The sequence below is a fragment of the Peromyscus maniculatus genome, chromosome 4 (assembly GCF_049852395.1).
Source record: "Peromyscus maniculatus bairdii isolate BWxNUB_F1_BW_parent chromosome 4, HU_Pman_BW_mat_3.1, whole genome shotgun sequence".
NCBI classification, from domain to species: Eukaryota; Metazoa; Chordata; class Mammalia; order Rodentia; family Cricetidae; genus Peromyscus; species Peromyscus maniculatus.
Window position 1 is genome coordinate 140,024,286 of NC_134855.1, and position 26,641 is coordinate 140,050,926.

At 49.8% G+C, this 26,641-nt stretch overlaps 1 protein-coding gene across 2 annotated transcripts in view; it reads left to right on the plus strand.

Annotated features, from left to right (window-relative positions):
* Nucleotides 1-21,048, plus strand: part of B4galt5 (beta-1,4-galactosyltransferase 5) — a 56,715-nt gene extending 35,667 nt beyond the window's left edge. For both annotated transcript variants that reach the window (XM_076571131.1, XM_006993538.4), the window contains exons 2-9: nucleotides 4,464-4,598; nucleotides 9,673-9,786; nucleotides 10,995-11,119; nucleotides 11,905-12,021; nucleotides 12,942-13,129; nucleotides 13,640-13,762; nucleotides 17,607-17,708; nucleotides 18,078-21,048. In XM_076571131.1, the coding sequence (XP_076427246.1) occupies nucleotides 4,464-4,598; nucleotides 9,673-9,786; nucleotides 10,995-11,119; nucleotides 11,905-12,021; nucleotides 12,942-13,129; nucleotides 13,640-13,762; nucleotides 17,607-17,708; nucleotides 18,078-18,225 (1,052 nt within the window). In that variant the 3' untranslated portion in view covers nucleotides 18,226-21,048. The remainder of the gene's footprint in view (nucleotides 1-4,463; nucleotides 4,599-9,672; nucleotides 9,787-10,994; nucleotides 11,120-11,904; nucleotides 12,022-12,941; nucleotides 13,130-13,639; nucleotides 13,763-17,606; nucleotides 17,709-18,077) is intronic.
* Nucleotides 21,049-26,641: the final 5,593 nt, after the last annotated feature.

Below are 26,641 nucleotides of genomic sequence, written 5' to 3' on the forward strand. Positions count from 1 at the left end.
TGTCCTGGACTAGCTCTATAGACCAGGCTGGCCTGGAACTCACAGAGATCTGCCTGCCTCTGCCTCCTGAGTGCTGGGATTACAGGCGTGTGCCACCACCGCTCGGCACATAAGGGATTTTTTTGACTTCACTAACCACATGACCCGTGGGCCAGTGGCAGTGTGAAACAAAAAGTGTTGACACTCACATGGAAAAAGGGTCAGGATGGCATCTACCTCATAAAGATGCAGTTCAGAGTGAGTATTTAGCCTGGAAGTCCTGTGTCTGCTCAGATGGCAAAATGTCTTACAGATTGATTGATTGCCTGTGTCCTTGGAAATCATTGTTTCTGGACGATGTTTGTTGGATGGTACTGATTCCCTTTGTTTGGCAACATTTGCCTTCTTGGTCTTTTATGTTTCTCAGGGTTGAGCATGTTCCTGTGGTTAAACAGAAAGGCTTTAGTGGTGTATGTCTGTGTGAATTTCTTTGCTTTTTTTTAATTAAGATTTTAAAAATTTGTTTTATGTCTATGAGTGCTCTATCTGCATGTACTCCTTTATGTTAGAAGAGGGCATCGGATCACATTATAGATGGTTGTGAGCTGCAATGTAGTTGATGGAAATTGAACTCAGGACCTTTAGAAGAGCAGCCAGTGCTCTTAACTGCTGAACCATCTCTCCAGCCCCCTGTGTGACTTTCTTAGTAAAATGATAAGACCTATTCAGGAGACAGTATTCACAAACTATTAATAAAACAGATTGCAAGTCAGTTTAAATTTTTATTAGAACTTAATCTACTGCTGGGTGGTGGTGGTGGTGGTGGTGGTGGTGGTGGTGGTGGTGGTGGTGGTGGTGGTGGTGGTGGTGGTGGTGGTGGTGTAGCATGCCTTTAATCCCAGCACTTGGGAGGCAGAGGCAAGTGGATCTCTGAGTTTGAGGACAGCCTGGTCTCCAGAGAGAGTTCTAGGACAGCCAGGGCTACACAGGGAAACCCTGTTTAAAAAAAAAAAAAAAATTATTTACTTATCGAGTGTGACAGTTTTCAAGAGTCACATCTCCTACTACCTGAACCCAGGCATCAGACTCAGGTGGTCAAGATTCTTCATCCAGTGAGTCATCTTGACCCCAAAGCCACGCTTAAAAGTGGACCCTGAACTGCAGAAGAGTCGAAAGCAAGCTGAGTACTAACAAGCGTGCACACTGTTACGTCTCTGTTCTAGATTTTCACACTTGGATTTCCTCAGTGATGGACTACAAGCTGGAATTGTAAGCCAAGCAAAATCCTTCTGCCTTAGGTTGTTTTTTGTCAGGGTGTTTTTATCAGGTTATCAGAAACAACTGGGATAGAAAGGGAAATATCCCTCCAGAACTCTGTGTTGACCCAGGTTTGAAAGTTTCTTGGGATTGTATGTCAAAATCTGTGTAGCAGTAGCAGCCCCAGCAAAGCAGGAGATGTGTGTGTGTGTGTGTGTGTGTGTGTGTGTGTGTGTGTGTGTGTGTGTGTGTGTGTGTGGCTAAGTCTAGAAAGATCCATCTGACAGTTCTGTGCAAGAGAAGAACACTGACGGTCTAGTCTAGCTCCTTCCTAGTAACCGTTTTATTTGAGCACATGGCTCCTTTGTGACAGCACAGTGGAGCAGGATGCTGAAAACTTAGTTGTAAGACAAAAATAAATAGTTGTAGCTGGGGAAGCTGGCACATACCTATAATCCCAGCACTTGGGCTGAGGACAGGAAGGTTGTGAGTTCAAGGCCAGCCTGAACTACACAGCCAGTTTATGGTCAGCCTGGATTTTATAGGGAGACCCTGTCTCAAAACAACCAAAGCAGGGCTGGGGAGATGTCTCCCTGGGTGAAGTACTCTGTGTGTAAGCATGAGAACCTGAGTTCAGCGCCCACATAAAGGCTGGGGGTGATGATGGCTGTGGCGGCGGCACACACCCTTAACCCCAGGGGGAGGCAGAAGTAGGTGGATCTATGAGTTCCAGGACAGCCAGGGCTACACAGAGAAACCCTATTTTGAAAAAAACAAAACAAAAGGCTGGGTGTGGTCGGTGTGTACCTGCAATCCCAGCACTGAGCAAGCAGAGACAGGGATCAATTCCCCAGAGCTCACTGGCCGGACAGCCTCCACAATTGATGAGCACCAGGTTCAGTGAGAGACCCGGTCTTTAAAAATAAGGTGGAGAGACATGGTAGATGAACACATGATGCTGATCTCTGGGCTCCACAGATTACTTTTCATCCTGTCTCACCGATGACTGCTGCAGGTGCTCAGAGGTCACTGCAGCGTTAATGGATTTCTCTCCTTTTCGGATCTTTAGGGGAATTAAGAGAAAGAATTAACACACACACTGTAAATGTACGGCTGCAGTTCCTTGTAGCTGTCTCCAGGTGTACCCTTGGGCTAGCAGAACTGGTGTCACCTGTGAATTTGTTACCTCTTGCAGGCTCCACCCTGGCTGTCCTAGTTCCATGCCTGGGGGCAGATGCAGGAAACCTGTTTTCTGAGCTCTCAAGGAAGAGTGGCGTAGCTGTGCCGGTGGAGCCCTCTGCTGGCATTACCTTTCAGCACACTGGGTGGGGGTGTTCGTCTGCAGTGCGCTAGTACTCTGAATGCTTCCATAAACATTTGTCTGGGGACAGATGGCTCAGTTGGTAAAGTGCTTCCAGAGGGCCTGAGTTCCATCCATAGCACCCACATGAAAAGTACCCACGTGAAAATGCCAGGCCTGTGCCTTGTGCCGTGATCCCAACATCGGGGCAGTGGAGACTTGAAGTCCCTGGTACTCACTGGCCAGCCAGTCTTGCTTAGTTGGTAAGCTTTTCAGGCCACAAAGAAGGCCTGTTTCAAAGGAGGCAGATGGCATTCCTGAGGATAACACCCAAGGTTGCCCTCTAGCCTCATACACGTGTGCCATACACCACCAGCACCCACTGAAAGAGCAGCTTGTTTTTAAGGTGATTTCTGACAGCTGTGGAAATGAAGGAAGACCAGGTTATGGGAACACAGAACAGTGCCACAAAAGCAAGCAAGAGCTCTGAGAAGAAGTTGAAGGTCTCATTTTTAATACATGAACTGTGGGCCACCCTCCTGCTGTGACCCTGCGCTGCACTGCAGGTTGGAAATAGAAAATGTCTTGTGCACAGACTTCTCAGAGGCTATATCTGAAGATTCTGAAGTTCAGACCGGTGCTGGTGGCGCTCACCTTTAATCCTAGCACTTCGGAGGCAGAGGCAGGTGGGTCTCTGTAAATTCGAGGCCAGCCCAGGAGGCCAGTCCAGGACTACACAGAGAGACCCAGTCTTGAAAAACTAAAACTTAGGGGGTAGGGGGAAAAAGATTCTGAAGTTTTCCAGCCCTCTGGAGAACAAGCCCTACGTCTGTTCTGTTCTTGGAGGGTGGAATGAGTGCATGTGTCTTCCAGCACAGAGCTCTGTTGGCTCCCTTAGACTCCATTCCGAAGGTGTTCTCAATATGGACGGGTCTCCACGCTCCACACTGAGCTGTCCAGCCACTTTGTCCCCACTCCAGTGTAGCATCAGACTCTGAGGCATTACCCCTGCAGTTGTTACTGCCCATTATGTATGGGACCCAGTGATAATAACAGTACATGTCACCAAGATACAGCTTGTTGAGCCAGAATTGCAGCCCAAGGCCATGTGTGCTGAGCACAGAGGAGTACCAAGACTGTAAGCCCTGTACTACAGCCTGAGGCCATGTTAGAAGCCAGCCGTACATTGAAGATTGCACCTCTGACCGTAGCAGGGATGGCTTGTAAAGAAGCCACCCTTGTAAGGCAGTCCTTTCCCTGTGAAAGGGAGTGAGGCATGGAGAGCCTGGCCAGGAAAGAGGGTATTATGACTTCTGGGGTGCGACTCCCTCCTGGAGCAGCCACACCAGCTTAAGGCGACAGTGACTAGCCCATCCACTACTCACTTGCTCACCAGTGCATTTTAGTTTACTCACATTACCTGAAGAGCACTCAGCTGTGCTGGCCTTACTGCCTTGGGTGTTGGCAGGCTGGGCGGGCATCTTAGTCCATCATTATGCGGAGGTGTTGGGACACAGAGCTTTCAGTGCCTGGGGAGCAGAGTGGCCTGTACTTCATTCTTAGTGACATCAAGTGTAAAGTGGATGTGCTAAGAGCAGAGATCTTCGTCAAGTGTTACCATTGGTCTATGAAGGTCTTTCTGATTGATACTGTGCTAGAGGGCACTGTGAAGGCTTGCACACCAGGTGGGTTGTAACTGAAGTTTATGCTTTTCTACACCGAGTTGGGATTGGCTGAAATTCCCCTGAGCACTACTGTCCACCCAAGAACTGTGAGTGTCCTGAGTCCAGGGTGGGAATAGAGGTAGCAAGACTAGGGAAGCCTTTAGAGCTGAAGGAGGTTCTAAAGGATAGAAAGCCCCAAGTTGTGTGATGGATGCTTTGACCCCTGCTTCTTCCTCAGCTCTCCTCCACCCTCTTTTCCACAGTGAATACCTACCTCTTCATGGTGCAGGCTCAAGGCATCCTGCTTCGGGACAACGTGAGGACCATCGGTGCCCAGGTGTATGAGCAGGTAGTCCGCAGCGCCTATGCCAAGAGGAACAGCAGCCTGAACGATTCAGGTAAGCTCTAGTGAAGAGGGCCCTAGGAAATGTCTGCTCCCAGAAGAGGCAGGGAGGCTGAGTAATTATCTCCAAAAGAGAGTGTTGAGAGAAGGGCTGGGGGGGGGGGTTAAGGAAACGAGAAGGCTGCAGGTTCATTCTGAACTCAAGCTTGTCGTCGTCGTCGTTCAGAACATGGCTTTTTGTTTTGCTTTTGAGACGGTGTCTCCCTATGTAGCTGTAGCTGGCCCCAAACTCAGAGACCCACCTGCCTCTGCTTCTCAAGTGCTGGGATTAAAGGTGTGCATCATTACACCCCGCCTTCATTTCTTTTTTAATTTATTTGTGTTGGAGCATAAATATACCATGGCGTGAGTATGGAAGTTGGTTCTCTCCTTCCACCAAGTGGGTCCCAGGAGTTGAACTCAGATCATCAAGCTTGGTGGCAACTGCATTTACCCACTAAACAATCTCACTGATCTCAATTTCTTACCTTTTTTCAAGATTTATTTCAGTGTGTGTGTGAGTGTGTGTGTGTAACAGAGAGAGAGAACACTTGAGTACATGTGTGTAGGTGCCCACAAAGGCCAGAAGAGAGTGTTGGATCCCTTTAATCTGAAGTTACAAGTGGGTGTGAGCCAGCCAATAGGGGTGCTGGGAACTGAACCTGGGTCTTCTGCAAGAGCATCAAGCATTCTTAACTGCTGAGCCATCTCTCCTGCTTCATTTTTTCCTTTTTCTTTTCTTTTTTAAATGTATTTAACTTTATTTTATGTGCATTGGTGTGAAGGTGTCAGATCCCCTGGAACTGGAGTTACAGACAGTTGTGAGCTGCCATGTGGGTGCTGGGAATTGAACCTGAGCCCCCTGGAAGAGCTCTTAACCACTAAGCTATCTCTCTCTAGCCCTTCATTTTTTTTTCTTAAAGAGAAATAATATAGCTCTCAGAATCATCTAAAATAATACCTGTTATTGAAGTACTAACCTGAAATTCTAACACTCAGAAGCATAGGCTATACAATGAGAATGTGTCAAAATAAATAAACAAACAAATAAATAAAATCAGGGCTAATCTGTGGCTGAAGGAATGGAGAATGCTTGTCTCATGTGTACAAAGCCCTGAGCCCATTCCCAGATCCAGGTCCATTCCATGCTGCTCTCCTGCTGAGTGTGAAGATTGGTATGCAAAGATACAATCTCCGGCTGATATGCCGGCGAGCTGGCCCAGGGGATAAAGCCACTGGCTGCTCTTGTAGAACCAGTATTCAGTTTGTAGACCCACGTGGCAGTTCACCACCCCTGTAACTCCAGTTCCAGCCGACCTCTGCAGACACCAGGCACATAAGTGGTGCACAGACGTAGATGCAGGCAAAGCACTCATACACATAAGATAGACCTAAAATTTAAAAAGCTTTTTAGAAAGTATAATCATGCCGTTTAAAAACTCTCCAAACAGAGGACAGCATTCTGTTTCCTACCCACCCCTCCCAAGACAGGACCAGCACTCTTCAAGCTGTCCCTGGATAAAGGCCTGGATGTGGTGGCCATTTGGCTCTTAGATGCCCTCTCGGTGTTCTTTAAGAAAAAAACAGCAACAAGGAAAGCCAGCCTGAGTTGAAAATTCTGCAGCTCCAGCCCCAGCAGTGGGTGAGAGCCAGCTTTAATGTTCGTCACACTGTGTGACTCTAAAGGGCTGGGAGAAGAGACAGTCAGTGCAAAACTGGGGCAGCCGCCACAGCCCTGCTGGCCCTTTCCTGGAGGGGGTTCTCTGCATGGTGCTTCTGTTGAACCTTATGGGGGAATGATGTCACGACCTTTGTCCTGTGTGGTGGTAACAGTACCTGGGAAAAGAGGCATCTGCTTATACACTCTTAGATCCCACTCAAATGGTGGGAAAGTGTGTGTGTGTGTGTGTGTGTGTGTGTGTGTGTGTGTGTGTGTGTGTGTGTGTTAGTAGTGTGTATGTGTGGTGGTATGTGTATATGCATGTGTGCCTGTGTGTGTGGTATGTAATGGTATACGTGCATGCATGTTTGTGTGGTATGTGTGTGTATGTGGTGGTGGTGTGTGTGTGTATGGTGTGTATTTTGTGTATTTAATGGTACAAAACCTTAACAATAAGAAGACCACAGTAGGGGGAAATTCAGTTGGGAAGCAAAGATAAAGGACAAGGACTTCACAGACCATGGAAGCCAACCAGTAACTGAAAATGCTACAACAGGAGATCCTTACTGCCCAGTGTTCCCAGAGTTCCTCAGAGATGTAATGGTCAATGTCCCAAACCTTTGGGAATCAGAATAAAGGTGAGCTGGGGGTCAGGAGTTCAAAGTCATCCTTGGTCACATAGCCTGGTATACTTGAGACTCTTGTCTCAAAAAATCAAAAAGGAGTGGGGGAGGGCAAGATTCAGGAATATAACGAGAAATCCACGGAGTCTGCTTAAAGAGGAAGGAATTTATTAGGGGTAAAAACTCACTATAGCAAGAGAGATTTACTGTAGGGTCCTGGAAAGCTGAGCTGTGGTTCACGCTGTTCTTTTGCCTGGTCCGTCTCAGCATCTGAGAGAGAGAGAGAGAGAGAGAGAGAGAGAGAGAGAGAGAGAGAGAGAGAGAGAGAGAGAGAGAGAGAGAACTGCCTACGTGCATCCCAGGTCTTAAGGGTTCGTGAGGCCACACCCCAGGGACACGTACTTCAAGGTCATAGGCAGGTGGAGCAGTTAGTTACCTGCTGCATCTCTAGGGATGGTACTTCAAGGTCATAGAACAGTTACCCACTACACAAGAAGGCCAAAAGCGGCTATACTGCCTGATGCCCAGAGCCTTGTCCCCAGCCGGACAAGGAACTGGAGCCCTGAGAACCTCACACATGTAGAGCAGTTCCGTTGGTGTGGGTGTGTGTACTTCTGTCCTCTGTGCCAGGGTGCTTAATTCAGGACTACTGTGACGGCAGAGGACTAGGACAGATTTCTCTGGGAATCACCTGAAGGTAAGGACAGTGGGGCTCTGAACCACACTGCTCAACCAGGGTAGCCTGCCGTGTGACTTGGTGTCCACACCCGAACAGCTGCCTGACTTCCCGCTGCAGTGCTTAGCAACACTACTGCTGAAATAGATACGGAAACAAGGGAGAGCAGACAGCGAGGGAGAAGGGAGGACTTGTCACCAGGTGACACCTCACCCTGAGTGTCCGGGACCAGAGAATAGTGAGTTTACAGGCTTGAAAGGCCCACTGAACCACCAACACAGGGCTGGAAGTAGATTCCCAGCAAGGCAAAGCCATTTGCAGTTCCTGAACAAAGAGCAAGCACTTCTACTTCCAAAAAGAAGTTACTGGCCACCCACAAAGCCTAGGTGTGTGAATGGCAGCAGCCACCTTCAGCACCACAGTCTAGAAGGCAGAGGAGAGCTATAAATGGGAAGTTGCCCACACTGCTGTAGCTCAGCCACTGTGAACGAAGTGAGAGAAACAAACCGTCAGATACACTAGGTTTCAGAATCATATACTTTCCTCTGTTGCTGTTGTTTTTCCAGACAGGGTTTCTCTGTGTAGCCCTGGCTGTCCTGGATCTTGCTCTGTAGACCAGGCTGGCCTCGAACTCACAGAGATCCTCCTGCCTCTGCCTCCCAAGTGCTGGGGTTAAAGGTGTGCGCCACCACTGCCCAGATCCACCACATCTTTTTAAAAGTATTTTTAACATTGATTTTGTATATTTGAGTGTTTTGCTTGCGTGTCTGTGTGCCACATATGTACCTGGTGTCCACAGAGGCTAGAAGAGGACATTGGATCTATGAGACTGGAGTTACAGATTGCTGTGAGCTGTGGGTCTGGAAACTGAATTTGAGTCCTCTGCAAGAGCAACCCGTGCTCTAACCACTGAGCAATCTCTCTGGCCGGCCCCCCCCCCCCCCCACTTGAGGAAGCCATTGGAGAACCTGCTCAATAGTGAGTGAGACGAGGAAATTAGAACTTTCAAAAGTGAGGTTCAGGCCTGCATACAGGGTAAAGGTCATGTAGTAGCTCTGGTGAAGGGTCTGGGGAATGGGGCGCTGTCACAATAAGAAGGTGCCTGCCCTTCTCTGAGAGGCAGTGCAAAGGGAGGGCACAGTGCTGAACCAGGAACAATTCCATATAAAACTGAGGTCCAGAAGATGAGGACAGCACCAAAAAACAGCATCACCTTCTGTAGCTGGAGAGTTTTCCCTCCGGCTCCCACCATCCCTGGCAGTCTGACAGCCCACTTATAAAATAAACACACAGACGCTTACATTATTTAAACTGTTTGGCCTAATGGCTCAGGCTTCTAGCTATCTAGTTCTTACATCTTAAATTAATCCATTTCTATAAATCTATACCTTGCCACGTGGCTCGTGGCTTGCCGGCATCTTCTCATGCTGCTGCTTGTCATGGCGGTGGCTGCCAGTGTCTCCCTCCGCCTTCCTGTTCTCTCAATTCTCCTCTCTGTTAGTCCCGCCTATACTTCCTGCCTGGCTACTGGCCAATCAGTGTTTTATTTATTGACCAATCAGAGCATCACATTTGACATACAGACCATCCCACAGCAACCTTCCACATTCCTCAGCTATGACTGGTGTTTATGGCATCTCCATATCAGCACCAAAGATTGCCCTAAGTCTAGTTATGGCAAGTAACTGGGAGACTCTAGGACCGGAAGGGTAAGGCATGGAGGCAGTGGAAAGGAAGTGCTCTGGCCTTCCTCATCGAAGGGACTTCGTAGAAGAGGAAACCAGAAACGGGGTAGTGGGGTGTGCTGCTTGGCTGTGAACAAGTGCAGATGCCCAGGTCAGAGGTCAGAAGTGCTGGTAAAATAAGAGGGGTGTGTATGTGTGGGGGGTCTGTGCTGTTGACACTTCATTCTGATTTCCACTGCCTGTAAACTGAGTACCGGAAGCCCACGGTGCCGGTGCAGATAGGAAGGGAGCCATTGCAGCAGGCCCTCTCTTCCTCCTGTGATGGCTTCATAGTTTTAGCTCCAGCACGGAACCACCTGCTCCCACTAAGCTATAAACACTTGTGAGGAGCTGAAGGAGTCAGCATGTTAGTGCCTGGCTGAGCCGTCTTTCTCTTCCCTTCCTAGATTATCCTCTGGACTTGAACCACAGTGAAGCCTTCCCCCCAACCACGACATTTCTTCCTGAAGATTTCACCTACTTCGCCAACCACCCTTGCCCAGAGAGGCTCCCTTCCATGAGTGAGTAGATCAGCTTCCCCGTTGCTTCAGGGCAGTCTTTGGTTAACGTGGAAGGGAGAGTGTAACCAGCTGGCTTCCCGGCCTCTTTGAATAGTGCAAGGGCTCCCTGCCCTGGGAGTTGGGGCTGGAGGAATTCCTTGTGCCCCAGCTCCTCTTCAGCCAAGCCTGCTGCTGGTGACCCACATTCTCAATGGTGCTGTGTTCTGCCCTTTGTGATGACCTTCTTAAGGTGTCCTGCAAGAAGATCTGGCCATGGCTTTGTCATTTTAGTATAAATTGCCCACTGGTTCTACCTGGTTTGACATAATAGACCTCTCTACCCACCTTCCTTCTTCTGTGTCATACTTGGTTCTCATTTGTACCCCTACCTCCACCTCACACTTCTTTCCCATCCCATTCTGGCTAGTTGCTAGAGGTTATTTTCTCTTTGTTGTTGTTTTTAATTTTTGTTTTTTGAGATAGGGTCCTGGAACTCCCTTTGTAGACTAGGCTGGTTTCAAACTCACAGAGATCCACCTGCCTCTGCCTCCCGAGTGCTGGGATTAAAGGCATGCACCACCACGACCCAGCAAAAGTTATTTTCTTAACAACATGCTGGTTTAAAGAAAATTCAAGCCATGCATGGTGGTCATGCCTTTAATCCCAACACTAGTACTCTAGCTGTCCTGGAACTCGATCTGTAGACCAGGCTGCCCTGAAACTCACAGAGATAGATCCTCCTGCCTCTGCCTCCTGAGTGCTGGAATCAAAGGCATGCCCATGCCTGGCTTCCCTAGCACTTAGTGATTGTCATGGTTTCAGTTTGGGGGCTTTGTCAAAGGTGAGTGCTCTGTGTTTGGGCACCATTAGTCAGAGCCTCTACTCCCTGGTGGCTGGGGTGAGACAGGCAGCTGGCCTTGCTTCTGAATGATGCCAGGCCAAAGTGCACCACACTCCTGTCCCTCCTCCGAGGAATCCAGCTGCCCCTCAGGCTTTTTTGGAGGGCAGGCAGTTTATTGAGACGTGAAACAGGAGCCCCCTGGAGCAGGGAGAGGTCTTGAAGAAGAGCTGCCTCCCTCAGTTTCAGGGCCCTTGTTTCTCTGCCCGCTTTGGCAGGAGCCGGCCTCTAAGGTCTTGTCCTTTGGCACACTCAAGGGCAGAGGTGGGTAGCAGTAGGGCCAGGGCTCAGCCTGGGAAACTCTTCATTGTTTTTCCTCCTCTCTGTCCAGAGGGCCCAATAGACATAAACATGAGTGAAATCAGAATGGACGATATTCACGAGCTCTTCTCCAGAGACCCAGCCATCAAGCTTGGAGGCCACTGGAAGCCTTCGGACTGTGTGCCTCGATGGAAGGTGGGCTATGAGTCAGACCCCAGGTGTCAGAAACACATCTGGGATTACTGGGATTCAAGACCTGTGACATCCAGGAACTTGCACTCTGCCTCTCATTTTCGAGAAATGGGTTTCCCCAAGGACTCTCCTGTAGCCGTAGAGATTGGCAGCACCTTGTTGGTGTATGGCGACCCTTTTGTTCCTAGGCAGGATTATTTGCAAGAGAAAGGATCAGTAGATCAGCTGACATATTTGTGGACTGTGTCTCTGCAGAGCCAGTGCTTCCTGTCTGGTCTCCCAAGTTCCTGGAGGATAGATAAGTAGACTGCAGTATAATGATCCAGCTGGACCTTCAGGCCTTTGTAGGAGGACTGTAGTCAGGAGAGGAGACAGAAACTTAAGGCCGTTCTTTGACCAAGTGTTAAATAAAGTGCTTGGGTGCTGCTGGCCCTGGAGAGGTGGGCCACAACATGAGCCACAGGAGAAGCTTAGTGCACAGTAGCAGGTGTCCACAGGTGTCCAGTGTGGAACGAGCTGTGTGCAGCATGGAGGTGCTTAGCTCCCTTTGTGTTTGCACACTTCTAGAAGGACCTTGGGTATGTGTGCCTCCTAGAGCTGCAGTCTAGACAGGGTCCCGTTAGTTCCATGGTGTCATTGCTTGCACAGGTCAGCATTGAGGATGTCAGGGCCTCAGCACTCTCTAGGGTTGCTCATCCAGGGTACCCAACTGTGTAGCAACGCAGAGAATGAACTGGGCAGCGGGGCCAGCAGCTAACGGATGGCTTCCTGTCCTGTGACCACTGCAGGTGGCCATCCTCATCCCCTTCAGGAACCGCCATGAGCACCTCCCAGTCCTCCTGCGACACCTGCTCCCCATGCTTCAGCGCCAGCGCCTGCAGTTCGCCTTCTACGTGGTCGAGCAAGTGAGTGACCTTTAGTTTCCTTCTCTCCCTTCTGAGCCCACAGTCTGGAAAGCTGTAAGTGACATTGTCTTGGGTGTAAAGAGCCCAGGGTGGCACTGTCCTCATGAGCTTGGCCCTCCCACATAAATCATTAATTAAGAAAATGCTCCATAGACTTGTCTACAGGCCAGTCTTAAGGAAGCATTTTCTCAATTAAGAGCCCCTTTTCCTCCTGGCGTGGTGGCGCACACCTTTAATCCCAGCACTCGAGAGGCAGAGGCAGGTGGGTCTCAGAGTTAGAGGCCAGGCTGGTCTACAGAGTGAGTTCCAGGACAGCCCAGGCTGTTACACAGAAAAACCCTACCCTGTCTCGAAAAACAAAATCAAAAAAGTCTTTCTTCTTAGATATGTCTAGGTTTGTGTCAAATTGACAAATATCGAAACCAACCAGCACTTCCCTTGCGCCTGTCCTGAGTGTGTGTTTGGTACCGGCTGGGGTCAGTGAAGGTTCACATGTAGTTCAAGTAGGCCATAACTAGTGTGAACTGGTCTCTACCTGTCACAGAATTTGTAATCCTCAGACATTAGTCTCTAGAGAACTCAGTGACTGTTGTAGTGGGACCTTTAGAATAAACAAGCTGAGATGAGCACACTCTGACTAGATGTGTGAAATAGATGTGTGTGTAGCACAGACTTGAGACTTGGTAGAGTCCGGCCTGTTCCCTGAATGTCCTGTGGCTGTGGGCCTCTGTCCTCAGCATGTGTCGGTGAGGTGCTCTCTGAAGAAACACGACAGAATGCAGTGGACTCCCTGGGTGACTGGGCTGAGCAGTGCTGCAGACCCTGTGGGCCCAGTGTTCTGTCCCTTTGGCTCCCAGGAGCCCTTTTGGTGTACAGAGATGGCAGTAAGGTCTTTGCTTCAAGATCCTTTGTTCTTTCAGGTTGGCACCCAGCCCTTTAACCGAGCCATGCTTTTCAATGTGGGCTTTCAAGAAGCCATGAAGGACTTGGATTGGGACTGCCTGATCTTTCATGATGTGGATCATATACCCGAGAGTGACCGGAACTACTATGGCTGTGGACAGATGCCCAGGCACTTTGCGACCAAACTGGACAAATACATGTACCTGTGAGTGTCTCCTCCTCCCGGAAGGCCAGTTGCAGAAGTGAGGTGTAGCTGGCTGTGACCAGCTGTGTCAGCTGGTGGGTGGCTTGCAGCGTGTAGGACTGTGTTCAGGAGTTCAGCAGGGAGCTGGCACAGGGCCAAGTGTCACCATCTTGTTCGATGTGGAAAGTGTCCAAAGTAGGCGGGGCCCTGGGGGTGGAAAGTGGGTCAGTGGGACTGGGTGGGGGTGAGATGTTGGAGTGGTGACGGCCGGTGGTGGTGGTAGAGGAGAAACTGAGCACTGATTGTGACCATGGTTGCACAACCCAGTCAGTACACACTAAGTTAGTTCTGTGCTCTGTCACTCACTGCACAAGAGTTGTTGTGAACCAGTTAGAAGCCTGGAGGGGTGCTCAGTTCCCTTGCCTGGCTGTGAGCCTCTAGGTTCCATCCGTGCAGTGCCGGAAAACAAAGACAAATTCATCAGGAAATTCAGTTCTCCATCTTCTAACTCGGCTGCTCTCCTTCCTTCAGGCTTCCCTACGCAGAGTTTTTTGGTGGAGTAAGCGGCTTGACTGTAGAACAGTTTCGGAAAATCAATGGCTTTCCTAACGCCTTCTGGGGCTGGGGTGGAGAAGATGACGATCTGTGGAACAGGTATGCATCCCACCCTGCCCCCCCAACCCCACCACCATGTCTCAGAGACCCTGCACATGTCACCCAGTACCCTTGCAGCTGTCAGTGGGAGCCTGGTGGGGTGCTTCCCGTGCCCCGCCACCCCACTCCTCCACTCTTGTACACTTGTGCCCAGCTTTGCCCCTTGTGAGCATCCACACTGCACAGCAGCTCCACCCAGCCTTTCCGACTGAATCTGGGAGCAGCTGCCTTATTTTCTTTCATGACGGAGATGAATATTGGGAGTCATGACTATTTGGAGTTTGTTTTTAAAATTACACAGTTATAACATTAAATAACAACAGAAAAAAACCTTCTAACTAAACTGAAAAGAATTTCTACTTCCTACTAAGGCAACTATCCTCATTTTCTCCTTTGACATGAAAAATAAACTTACATGACAGCTTAAGAATTTTTTTATAAGTCACAAGTATGGGGGCTGGAGAGATGACTCAGTGGTTAGGAGCACCTATTGCTCTTCCAGAGGACCTGGGTTTGGTTCCCAGCACCCACATTGGGCAGCTCACAGCTGTCTGTAACTCTAGCTCCAGAGGATCCAGTGCCCTCTGTAGGCACCTGTACTCACGTGTACATACAAATATACATAATTAAAAATGTAAAGATTAATTTGGGGCTGGAGAGAGGGCTTGCTGTTTTAGAATACTTGGTGCTCTTGCTGAGGACCTGGGTTCAATTCCCAGCACCCACATGGCAGCTCACAACTGTCTATTGTAACTCCAATTCCAAGGGATCTGATGCCCTCTTCTGACCTCCAAGGACACCAGGCTTGCACAAGATGCTTATACATAACATAAAGTTAAAAAAAAAAAAAAAGAATTTTCAATGTAGATGTAACCAACCGTCTTACTAAATAAGAAACACAGAACCAATGTAAAAGAGAAAGCCAAGAAGTCAGAGCTCAGAGCTAAAATCTTACCCTTCCTCCTGCGAGCTCCTAGCTTCCCGAAAGAGAGCTATTTCCTGTGTGTAAGTCGTTTCATAGTCTTTTGTTCTTCCTTCTCATTGGTTGTAAACCCAAACACGTGACTGCCTCGTCACTGTCTGTATGTACAGCCCCCCAGGTCTTAAAGGCATATGTCTCCAATGCTGGCTGTATCCCTGAACACACAGAGATATCTACCTAGCTCTTCTACCAAGTGTTGAGATTAAAGGCGTGCGCCACCACCGCCACACTCTGTCTATGGCTCTAATAGCTCTGACCCCCGGGCAACTTTATTTATTAACATACAATCAAAATCACATTTCAGTACAATTAGAATACCACCACATTTCAATACTTAAATGTTAGAAAGAAAGAAAATAGTACCTGGTGTGGTGTCTCCTCAGACCTATGGTTTTAGTTTGGGAAGCTGTGGAGAAGAGAGTTCTTGGAATTCAAAGCCAGCCTAAGCTACGTACTAAAGACTCTTCTTCATAGACCAGCGGAGGGAAGAAGTATGCTCACCGTAAAATTCATATGAGAATAAAAATAAGTTGCCTCAGTCTACACAGCCCAAAACAAGATGGTTACATCTCAGTGTCTTAAAGCAGGGGAGTGAACCACGTCAGACCTGTGTGGGTTTATCAGACCATAATAAGCACTTGCCTCAGTCTCAGGGTAAGTGTCCCTGCTTGGGGCTGAGTGATGTCAGTGTTAGAAACACATGGTGTCTGTGTGGCAAACCATCTGAAACTTACCCAGCTTCCTGCTGGCATGTCTAGCCTTCAGTGTTCCCATGCACACTGGTGGTTGCTTAGTAGATTCCCACTGGTACTTAGGAGAAGGTCTTAGAAATAAATTTGATCAGAATGTGATGTGTTAGGGCTCTTGAGCCATGGTGTTTTATTGTTTGTTTGTTTGTTTTCAAGACAAGGTTCTCTGTGTAACAGTCCTGGCTGTCCTAGAACTTACTCTGTAGATCAGGCTGGCCTCGAACTCACAGAGATCCACCTGCCACTGTCTCCTGAGTGCTGGGATTAAAGGCCTGTGGCCCCCCCCCCACTCCCGGCTTGAGCCCTGTTATAACATGTTCCCTGTGGCTCTCTGTGTACTGTGTCCCAATGTCAGTGGACCCTCCCCAAGCTGAGGGGTGGAGCGCCTGGTAGCCTGTTCACAGATCTGTCCCTGCAGTCGGTAGCTGCCTGCAGGTGGAGACCTGAGGTGGGTGTTGGGCTTGTTCTCAGTGGCTCTCCACTTGGTGTTTTCTGACAGGGTCTGTCACTGAAGCTGGAGCTCATCGATACAGCTAGGCTGGCTAGCACTGAACTCCAGGGTCAGCTGTCCATCCCTCTCCCCTGCCCAGTGCTGGGGTTCTAGACACACAACACTGTGCTCAGCTTTTACGTGGGTTCTCGAAAACCCCAACTCAAGTCCTCATGCTTGCAGGTTGGCACTCATCTGCTGAGCTGTCTTCCCATAGCCACCGTTTTCAATGGCAATCTCATGGTTTTGCCACAGACAGAAATGCCAGTCAGTCTGCTGGTGGGCATTCGATGGGAGTGTGCCATCCTTAGTTCACATACACAGGTTACACAGGTGTCTCTCCAGTTAATTAAATGCCTAGTGTGACTACATAGTCAAGAAACACATTGTGACGACTCCTGAGGTGTGGCTCAGGGATGCAGGACTTTGCTAGCGTGCACTGGCTGACCACACACACACACACACACACACACACACACACACACACACTTGTGAAAGTGCGAAGTTTGATCCCTGAAACCATGAGTTTTTGTTGTTTTTTTTTTGTTATTGTTGTTTTTGTTTTTGTTTTCCGAGACAGGGTTTCTCTGCGTAGCTTTGCGCCTTTCCTGGAACTCACTTGGTAGCCCAGGATGGCCTCGAACTCACAGAGATCCGCCTGGCTCTGCCTCCCGAGTGCTGGGATTAAAGGCGTGCGCCACCACCGCCTGGCGAGTTTTGTTTTTTTAAAAGCTGGAACTGGTGGCTCTGTTCAAATGCTGTGACAAAACACCATGACCAAGGCAACATAGAGAAGAAAGGGTTTATTTGGGCTTCTGGATCCAGAGGGTGAGTGTCCATCATGGAAGGGGGCAGCAGGCATGATGGCTGGAGCAGGCTGCTGAGAGCACACATCTCAACCTCAAGCATGAAGCAGAGAGAGCAAACTGAAAATGGGTTAAACTCAAAGCTGGCTTCCAGTGACTGACTCTTCCAGAAAGGCCACACCTCCTAAGCCTCCCCAAACAGCACTACCAACTGGGGACCAGGTGTTCAAATACTGAAGCCTATGGGGGACATTTCTCATTCAGACCACCATACAAGCATATGCCTTTCATCCCAGCCCTGGGGAGGTAGAGGCGGGAAGATCTCTGTGAGTTCCAGGTCAGGCAGGTCTGTATAGGGAGTTTTAGGCAGGTCAGAACCACACGGTGAGACCTCGTCTCAAAAAAAGTTGTTGATCTCAGTAGCACATGAAGTAGCACATGCTCCCAGCAGCGGGAAAGTGGAGCTGGCAGATGCCCTGGGCTAGCCAGCCACAGCCTAGCCTATGTGGTAGCTCCAGGCCAATGGGGGACCTTGTTTCCAAAAAGACAAGTTTCATAGTGCCTGAGGAATGACATGCAAAATTGTCATCTGACCTCTCTAAGCACATGCATGCCTGTACACACACGCACACACACACACACACACACACACACACACACACACACACACACACACACACAGGAAATGTTAGCTAGTTAAACATCAAATCAGTTAGATGAGTGAGAAGGCGCTTGGACATTGTTGGAGAGGCTGTCTTAGGGTTTACTAGTCTCTGGGTCTTCAGCATCTCACTGATGTCCCTTTGGTTTTGGACAGGGTACAAAATGCAGGCTATTCTGTGAGCCGGCCAGAAGGGGACACGGGAAAATACAAGTCTATTCCTCACCACCATCGAGGAGAAGTCCAGTTTCTTGGAAGGTTGGTATCGTCTATCTGGCTGTATCGCCTGTCTGCCCCTGTGATGTGGCTGGGTGTGACGGGTGTCTGTTCTGATTAACCAAGGTAGACATTTTGGGTGACCATTGGTGAGATTTAGATGCCTGGGTCTTCTATGCAGCCTGAGACAGTTGGGACCACCGTCTGCCAGCCCCTGCACTATGAAGGTGTCTCCAGGGGAGTGGCAGAGCTCTAAGCTTGGCTGCTTTTTGTCCCCTCCTGTAATCTTTCGGGGCTTCTCCACTCCGACCTTGGGCCAGTCTCCTGAGCCTCCATTTCCTGTGGCCTGAGGGCGTTCGGTGAGATGCTGGGAAGCTGGCTCTGAGTCCCTCTCTGTCCTCGGCTTCCCAGGTACGCTCTGCTGAGGAAGTCAAAGGAGCGGCAAGGGCTGGACGGCCTCAACAACCTCAACTACTTTGCAAACGTCACGTACGACGCCCTGTATAAAAACATAACTGTCAACTTGACACCCGAGCTGGCTCAGGTGACTGAGTACTGAGATGTGGAGAGAAGCCGCATCCGCCTACCCACCACCCCTCAGAAGCGCTGTGGTGCGCCATCCTGGGGGTCAACACAGGACGAGGACAGAAGGAGAGTGGAGTGCAGGACCGGAGGGTTCCAGAAAACTGTCACAGAGTACACGCACAAAGGCCTTCACTGTGGGCTCAAACAGGGACAGGCGGCTTGGGGACACCTCTCATCAGCACTGGCTTCATTCTACAAGACAGACATCTGCCCTGCTGCTCTCTTCTGTCCCCACCCAGGGCCAGGCTAGGTGCCCCTCGGATAGATGGATGGCCGGGCCCAGAGGCCGCCATGGCAGCCACCCCTGGCTTGAAGCAGGAGGACCCACCTACCACACCGTTCGTTCTCTGCACCTCTGTGTCTTCTTTTCTTCCTTTCTTTCTTTTCTTCCCCCCCTCCTTTTTTTTTTTAAAGAAAATTACCTGCTTTGGTGGGGACTAAGGGTGGAGGGGGGAGGGACCTGGGATGGTAGACACATTAACAGTCACTTCTTGAAGAAGTGTAATTGTAAATAAGCCATGTAAAATGCCTTTTTAAAGTTTAATTTTATAGCTGGCTCCACTTGAAAGTGAGGGCTTCATATATTAGATGACCTTGGGGGGCAAACATAACTGAGTTACCACACAGTTGAAGAACAGCATCTCCAAATCCCTGTCATTTCAGAAGGGAGTGGACACAGGGCAGAGCAAAGAACTTGTCACTGCAGCCCCTCCCCTCCCCTCCCCTCCCCTCCCCTCCCCTCCCCTCTCTTCCCCTCCCTTCCCGTAGGTCTTCCTCAGAGACCTAACAGCTAAGCAGGGACTGCTCTTAGTACCACAGTGCTCTCCGCTCTTACAGGCCCCTCAGTGCCGGCGGGGGGAGGGTTGAGGGGGGCAGGGGCTGGAGAACAGGAAGTTTGAGGCCAGTGTAGGCTACATAGCAAGTTCCAGGCCAACCTGTGCTGTGTAGCAGGGTCCCCCTCCCCCAGGAGGGGTGACACTGTGTACCTCAGCTCTCTGGACTTTGTCCTTCAGCATCTCAGAGTCGCTGTTGGGTGATGGGTGGCGTTCCCCTTTCTTTGGAAATCGCCTTATTTCTCAGAGCTGTGCTTGTGTGACCAGCTGGCTTCAGTGGTTTCTCTGTTTCCCTTTTTGGTTTCTGGGAAGATGCTGTGTTGTGCTAACGAGCAGTCGATTGGGAAGGGCTCAGCCAGGGAGCAGGTGGCACTGGGGTGCTGTGTGTCAGCCAGGGTCCAGGTGAGGTCTCACCAGAGCTTTGCCGGGCAGCCAGCAGAGGGCCCCTGCTTCCTGATGGCCGTTCCTAAGCTGCACTCAGAAGGGTTCCTCCTTCCTGAGGCAGCCCTTTCCTGCCTCTGCCCCTGCGGCAGCCCTGCCCCTGCAGCAGGGCTCTGGGTGGTGAGGATGCTTTCTCGAGGCCTCCAGCTTCTGTTCTTTGCCTTTTTGCCTTCAGCCCTTGACGTTCATGGTTTACATAGGTGGGTGTGGGGTGTGTAAATATGTGGGGTTGGGGTTTTTGCACCGCACAAGTTGGTTCTGTGGACATATGATCCCCCAGACTGTGGGAGTGATTGGCCAGGCCGTGTTTTTTTTTTCCTTGTTTTTGTTCTTTTTGTAGAATAGAGTGGTATCTAGGGAACAGATGGCATTGCAGAATGCTTCCCGCTCGTATGAGAGAGCAGGTGCCTGCCCTTGAGAGCGCTGGTGAGCTGCGTCATCTGTTTGCACTGGCAAGGAGCTGCTCGGCCGCGTTGACTTGCCTTTGTCTTACGGTACACACAGCGTCCAGACTGTGTTGGCCCCATCCCGACCCTCTGCCCTTCCCTCGTCAGTTCTGCAGAGCTGGGGGTGGAACCCGTGGCCTCACATGCCAGGCAAGAGCTCTGCCACTGAGCCGTGGGCCCAGCCCTCACTCCCTCATCCCCCTGTCTGTGCACTGAGGGCCAGGAGCTGCTTGCAGTGTGGCAGAGCCATGGTCCTTTGGAGGGGCTTCCAGGGAGGGACAGAGGCGCACGCAGCATGTGTCCTGGTTGAAGCTCTGCGACCTCACACTTGCCACAGGGTACTGCTTTGGGCCAAAGGCTGATACTTGATTTAAGAAAGAAAATGCCGATTTGGGGACAAAAGAAAGGGTCTTTTTACTGCTCAAAGTGGGGTCACTTCAATTCTTTTGCAATCATGTCCAAGTTTGTTTTTAGTGTGGACTCTCAGTGGGCACTGTCGATCATTGTCCACCAAGTCACATGCTGAGTGGGAAATGTCACAGTCAAATCCATACCACCAGGCCACACGTTAGGCCACAGGATGCTTAAAGAAAATGACAGCAAGATGCGAGTGTGACCTTGGTGTATTCTGGCAGCTGAGATTATTCAATGCTACAGATGAGTGACCCTTAAACCAGCCTTGTCCTGGACTGCCTTGTGTCCGGAAGGTTCCCCTTCACACAGGGCTGCTTTTGGGGGCAGAGGGGTTTTGCAGAACTTTGGTTTTGCTAAAACAGGGACTCTGGTCAACGCTTCCCTTCCTCAGAGGACCGTGCAGAGCAGCAGGGTGTGGCCTGACTGGTGAGGCAGTGAGCGCAGCTAGCTTATTCCACCATTGCTTCTGTTTGTTTCCAGCCTGCTCTCTGTTTTAAAAGGTGCCAGGGGTACATTTTTGCACTGAAATCTAAAGATGTTTTAAAAACACTTTTCACAGAAAAAGTCCTTTGTCATTACATTATTCACTCATGTGTTTGTACATTTTTGTATGTTAATTTATGAATGATTTTTTCAGTAAAAAATACATATTCAAGAACCAAACTTTGGTGGTTGTCTCTGTCTAATTGCCTTTCAGGGAGGTCCCCCTCTTCTGTAGAACACCACACATAGGTGACAATTTGGTTCTAGAATGTTATCTATGGCCAGTCCTGGGTTGCTTTCTACCTGATTCTACTCACAGATTGTAATCACAGATTTTTATGAATTGCGAGTTTACCATTGTGTGTGTGTGTGTGTGTGTGTGTTTGTGTGTGTGGTTTGCCTTGTTTTCCAGTCTCCTGTAGCCCAGGCTGACCATAAACCTAGTATATAGTTGTACTTGAATATAGATGTACTCAAGTTGTACTTGAGTATAGATGACCTTGAGCTTCTGATAGGTGTGCACCACCAAGTGTGTGTGGTTCTAGGGGATAGAACTCAGACTTGATGCATGGTCACCCAGCTCTCCACCAGTGGAGCCCCAGCCCAGTCTTTCTTACTGTTTTATTTTATGAGTATAGATGTTTGCCTGAATGTCTGTGCCCAGTGTGTATGGTGCCTACAGAAGTCAGAAGTGGACATTGGCTCACCTGGAACTGCAAGAGTAGTGTGTGCTCTTAACCGTTGAGCCATCTGTCCAGCCCTCTACCCCCCAGTATTTCTTTTCTTTATAATAGAGGGCACAGCCGTGCACCTAGGCACTGGGAACAAGATAGATAGGTAAAATTAGCAAGCTGTCTGAGGCGCTGAGCCACGCCCAGTCCACAGTATGTGCTGGGAATAAGGGCCTGGCTGACACTTGGTCAGGGAGGAAGCCTAGTGAGGTGGAGTTGGAGAGCTGGGTGAGGTAATCTACACGTCTACACGCCCTCAGCAACAGAAAGCATCAAAGCTGGGCAGGGCCTGTGGGTCCAGGAAGGAGGATTGGCACATCCTGGGGGAATGGAGTTGGAGTATTCAGCAGGTAGGGCTGTATGTGGTAGGATTCCACAGCAGGATCTAGGATGGTAGCAGCTGAGGGGCAGAGCGAAGCAGAAACGGAGGGCTGGTGCAGGTGTGATGGAGGGAAGAGGCTGCGGTGGGACCCCAGGACTGGCCAGGGCTGGAGAATGGAGGAGCCCTTGGGAGCTGCCAGCTTCCCTCTTGCACGGCACCGTTTTCCGTATTATGTTTAAGGGGCTGGAGACCACAAAGCAAAACCAGCAAGTGGGCAGCTGTGTGCTCTGGGGAGGGCATCAGGGGAGAGACCATCCAGGCCCAGTGGGTCAGTCCCTCAGAGGAGTGAGGGTACAGGAGTGGAGAGTTGGGGCAGAGGGGCTGGAGAACCGGATTCATGGTGGGGGGTGTGTGTCACAGAGAACAAGAAGCGTGGATCTAGGTCTGGGAGGTTGTGGGGCTGTCAACGGGAAGCATGAAGAAAATCAGGCATTTCAAGAAGCATTGAACTCAGTCCAAAAGGAACAAAGGAGGAAGGATAGAAAACTGCAAATTGGTGGTGGGGAAGCCGGGTACTGTGCTCCAGAGAAGGTGGCAGGAAGACCCAGGGGTGCTGGCCCCGAGGAGCTGGCTGAGTGCAGCAGGAAAGGTCTCAACACACGCGGGAGGGAGCCATTTTACTGGCAGATGTGACATCATGGGACAGGCTCCATCCAGTGAGCAGAACTGAATTTGTCGGAACGCATTCCCACCACTCCTGGCAGAATGGCCTACACCTGCCAGTGTCCTGCCATGAGGAACGTGTCCTGAGGTCCCTGTTTGTGCAGAACGTGCTATGAAGATGTCCACGTCCCTCTCCTCTGGAGAAATGCATCCCATCTCAATTTCACACTTGACCTTCACCTGCCTCTCCTGTGGGACTGAGGGTGGGGCGGTGGGCTGTGCTTCGTTATAGGGTACCCAGCAGCCTCGGCCACTAAGTGCCAACCAAAAAAAAAGTCACCAGACTTCAAATGACTCCGGAGGCGATTGCTTTAGGGAAATGGAAGCCAATAACACTTGAGGTCAGAAAGTGAGCTGCGGAGCATTGCCCCAGGGAAGCCCTGAGGCCCTAGCGTCACACTGCTGCTTTTCTTTATGGGCTTTTAAAAGCTTTTCCAGGCATAGCCTACAAGTAATTTATCCTAAAAGCAATAAATGAGTTTGTTTGGGGGTGGGGGAGTGTGAATCCCCTCTCTAATAGTTTGCCTACATATTTACATGTGTGGAGGATAAGGACATGATTTGTAAAAGGCCCTGTGATTGGTCCATTACCTTATAGTTTCAAAAGTGTCACCTCCCCCGAGAGCTCTGTGTGAACACCCAGGCGAAGGCACTATTCCCTCCCACTCTTCCATTCTGCTTCTCTGGCCTCTTCCAGACTCCCCCCTTTATCACACTGTTCGGTCTCAAACCTGGAACAAACTGTTGAGATGCCTAGTAACATATCAAAGTGGACTCTGGCTGCCAGGTTCTCCCAGCATCTCTCAGTCCCTACTTGATACAGAGTCCTCCTGGCTGGCATGCCTGCCCCTACCCCCAACTTCTCCATCCAGGGACTGGGCTGGCTTTCCAGTCCCCAGCTTCTCTGATTCCTATGTAACCCAGCCATCTTGGTTACAGACCCTTTGCCTCTTGGTCTCCTGGCTCTCGCTACCCCTTCTCCTCACATGACCCTGAGCCAGGTCATGTTTACTCTGGACTCTTCCAGATGTCTCTGCCTCTGGCTATGCTCTCCAGTATATCTACAATAAACCTTCTCCTCCACCATACCTAGGAGCAGTCATGGCCTCCTTTTATTTTTTATTTTTTTCATTTGTATTGTTTTCAATGGGGTGGGGAGCATTGCAACTGAAATGTGTCACCAGAAGGGAGGAGCCCTTTTTCCCTGCTGGCTGGCCAGTCAGTAACTCCTCCTGGGTGTGGTGGTGGCATCGTGGTCAGGCAGAGGCAGGAGGATTGCTGAGTTTGCAGCTAGCATGGTCTACATTTTCAGTTCCAGGCCAGTTGGAGCTACATAGTGAGACCCTCTCTCAAAGGAAAAAAAAAAGTCTTCCTGCCAACGACCCCCAGATGATAGTTAATGTTTTGTTTGTTTTCTGGCTTATTGATCTGTCTTCTTCCACCAGTGATAACTCATGGGGAAGGGGTCATTGGTTCTCACTGCTGTCTAGAGCAGGGTCTGATGGGAGATGCTACTGAATGATGTGGCAAATGCTGTGGAACAATCCTTTCTACACTATGAATGTGTATTACTCTTCATTGGTTAACAAAAAGCTGGCAGGCCAGTAGCTGGGCAGGAAGTTAGGTGGGAAAGCCAAACTGAGAATGATGGGAAGGAGGGGGAGGAGTCAGAGGAGTTGCCAGCCGAAGTCAGACACACAAAATTTGCTAGAAGTAAAGGCCATGAGCCTTGGAGCAGTACATGGATTAATAGAAATGGGTTAAATTGTAAGAGCTAGTTAGTAACGAACCTGAAGTATTGGCTGAGCATTTATAATTAATGTAAGCCTCTGTGTGGTAATTTGGGAAGTGGCTGCGGGGTATTTGGGAACAGGCAGTTGGGACAGAAGACATCAGTGTACAGGTAAATGAATGAATGAAATGTTCCTCCTTGCTTTCTGTCGCTGTCTATTGCTGTGAAGAGACACCATGACCACGGTGACTCTTATGAAAGAAGGTGTTTAATTGTCTTGCTTACAGTTTCAGGGGTCAGTGGTTTTCAATTGGAGCCTCGGGCTCACCCCTGCGCAGTCCGGAAAGCCCCACTCCTGTCTCTTTCTGTCTCCAAACCCTGCCTGCTCAGAGTCTCAGAACAAAGGAAAGGCACCAACAGCCCAGTTCCTCGTTCTTGGCGGCTACTGCACCTCCTCCCTGATGTGGCCGCTCGAGTCCCCGCCTAAGCACTCAGCTTTATTTTTTTTTAATTTTTTTTATTTTTTTGGTTTTTCGAGACAGGGTTTCTCTGTGTAGTTTTTGGTGCCTGTCCTGGAACTAGCTCTGTAGACCAGGCTGGCCTTGAACTCACAGAGATCCGCCTGACTCTGCCTCTTGAGTGCTGGGATTAAAGGTATGCGCCACCACCGCCCTACTTAGCACTCAGCTTTTGATCATACTTGGGCACAAACCCAGCTTGTGGTGGACACATCATCACCCATTGCCTACAATCTATGTAACCTCCCTGCCTTAGGTTAGGCGCACGACTTAGCTTAGGCGCACGACTTCTCTGGCCTTCTCCTCTGAGACCAGTGAACCCACCTGGGAGTTGCTTTGTGCTCAATAAACCTGCTGTTAAACTTTTTCAATTTGGCTTGATCTGGCTCCCTGTGTTGGCGGAGAAACTTATTATGGGGGGCAGAACATCTTTGTGCTGTACTGCAGTGTTGAGGGGCCGGGGTATGCAGCAGCCGGCAGTCTCGGGCCTGGCTTATAGCAGTGACGTCTTGACAGGCTATAGAGGGGCCTTTGGTCCCCTTGCTTGCTATGACTTTAATAACTCCCCAGCCACCCTGGGTAAACATACAGCCGCAGAAAGCATGTTTTTGGGTGGCCTCTAGACAAACCTGTGTTCCCTAACTTTGATCGAATGACCCAAGACCCTTCTGGAGACTCACTATTCTCTCAGCCTGCCTTACAGACAGGAAACAGATTCTGAGAGGCAAAGGAACACAGTGTGGCTTAGTGGGAAATGGCAACCACAGGCTCACCAAGCCAGTGGCACTTAGTATTCTCCTACAGCTAGGAGGACTCCACGTTCCTCACGTGAGGATGACTATCAGCTGTCAACTTGACAGGCTGGAGCATCGCCATGGAAACATGGTTGTGCGAAAGCTTGTAGATTAGGTTAATTGAGGAAGGAAGACTCACCCTGTGTGTGAGCTGCACTATCGTAGGCTGAGGCCCAGTACAGAATACAAAGGAGAAAGTGAGCTGAGCAGCAGTGTTCATCTCTCTCCTGACTGTGGAGACTGTGACCAGCCACCTCAAGCCTGTGCCGCCATGCCCTCCTTGACCGAGGGCACCCTCAGACTGGGCAAACACAGATCCTTAAACTGATTGTATTAGGCACTTTGTCCAAGCAACAAGGCAAGTAGTGACTTTTAAATGCTTATTTAGCTGGCTGGTGGTGCATGCCTCTAATCGCAGAGGCAGAGGCAGGCAAGTCTCTGAGTTTAAGGACAGCCAGGTCTACAGAGAGAGTTCCAAGATACCCAGGATACAAAGAGAAACCCTCTCTCCGAAAGCAAAAGCCCAAACAAAGAAACAAAACTGAGAGAAGTTCAGATCATCCTCAGCTATGTAGCAAATTCAAGGTCAGCTTGGGCTTTGTGAGCCCCTGTCTCAAAAAACAAAATGAGCAAAGAAGGAGAGATGGAGAGGGGGAGGGGAGGAGGAACTGGACGGGGTGAAGCCCAGAGTTTGAGCTTTTGCCTCATTTGCATAAAGTTCCTTTTGAGCACTGAAGAAAAGGAAGAAGGGAGGAAGGATATAAGAGAATTCTCAGCAACCCTGGTTAAGGCAAAAACCAGGAAGAGCGGGACTGGGGTGAGTAAAGAGACAGTCCCAGGCCCTTCTCTGAATGCACCAAACCCACGGTGAGCACCCGTTTAAGAACTACAAGGAGCAGAAACAAATGCCAGGATGCCTGCCTTCCTGGGCTCGTTCTCCAAGGAGAAGACAA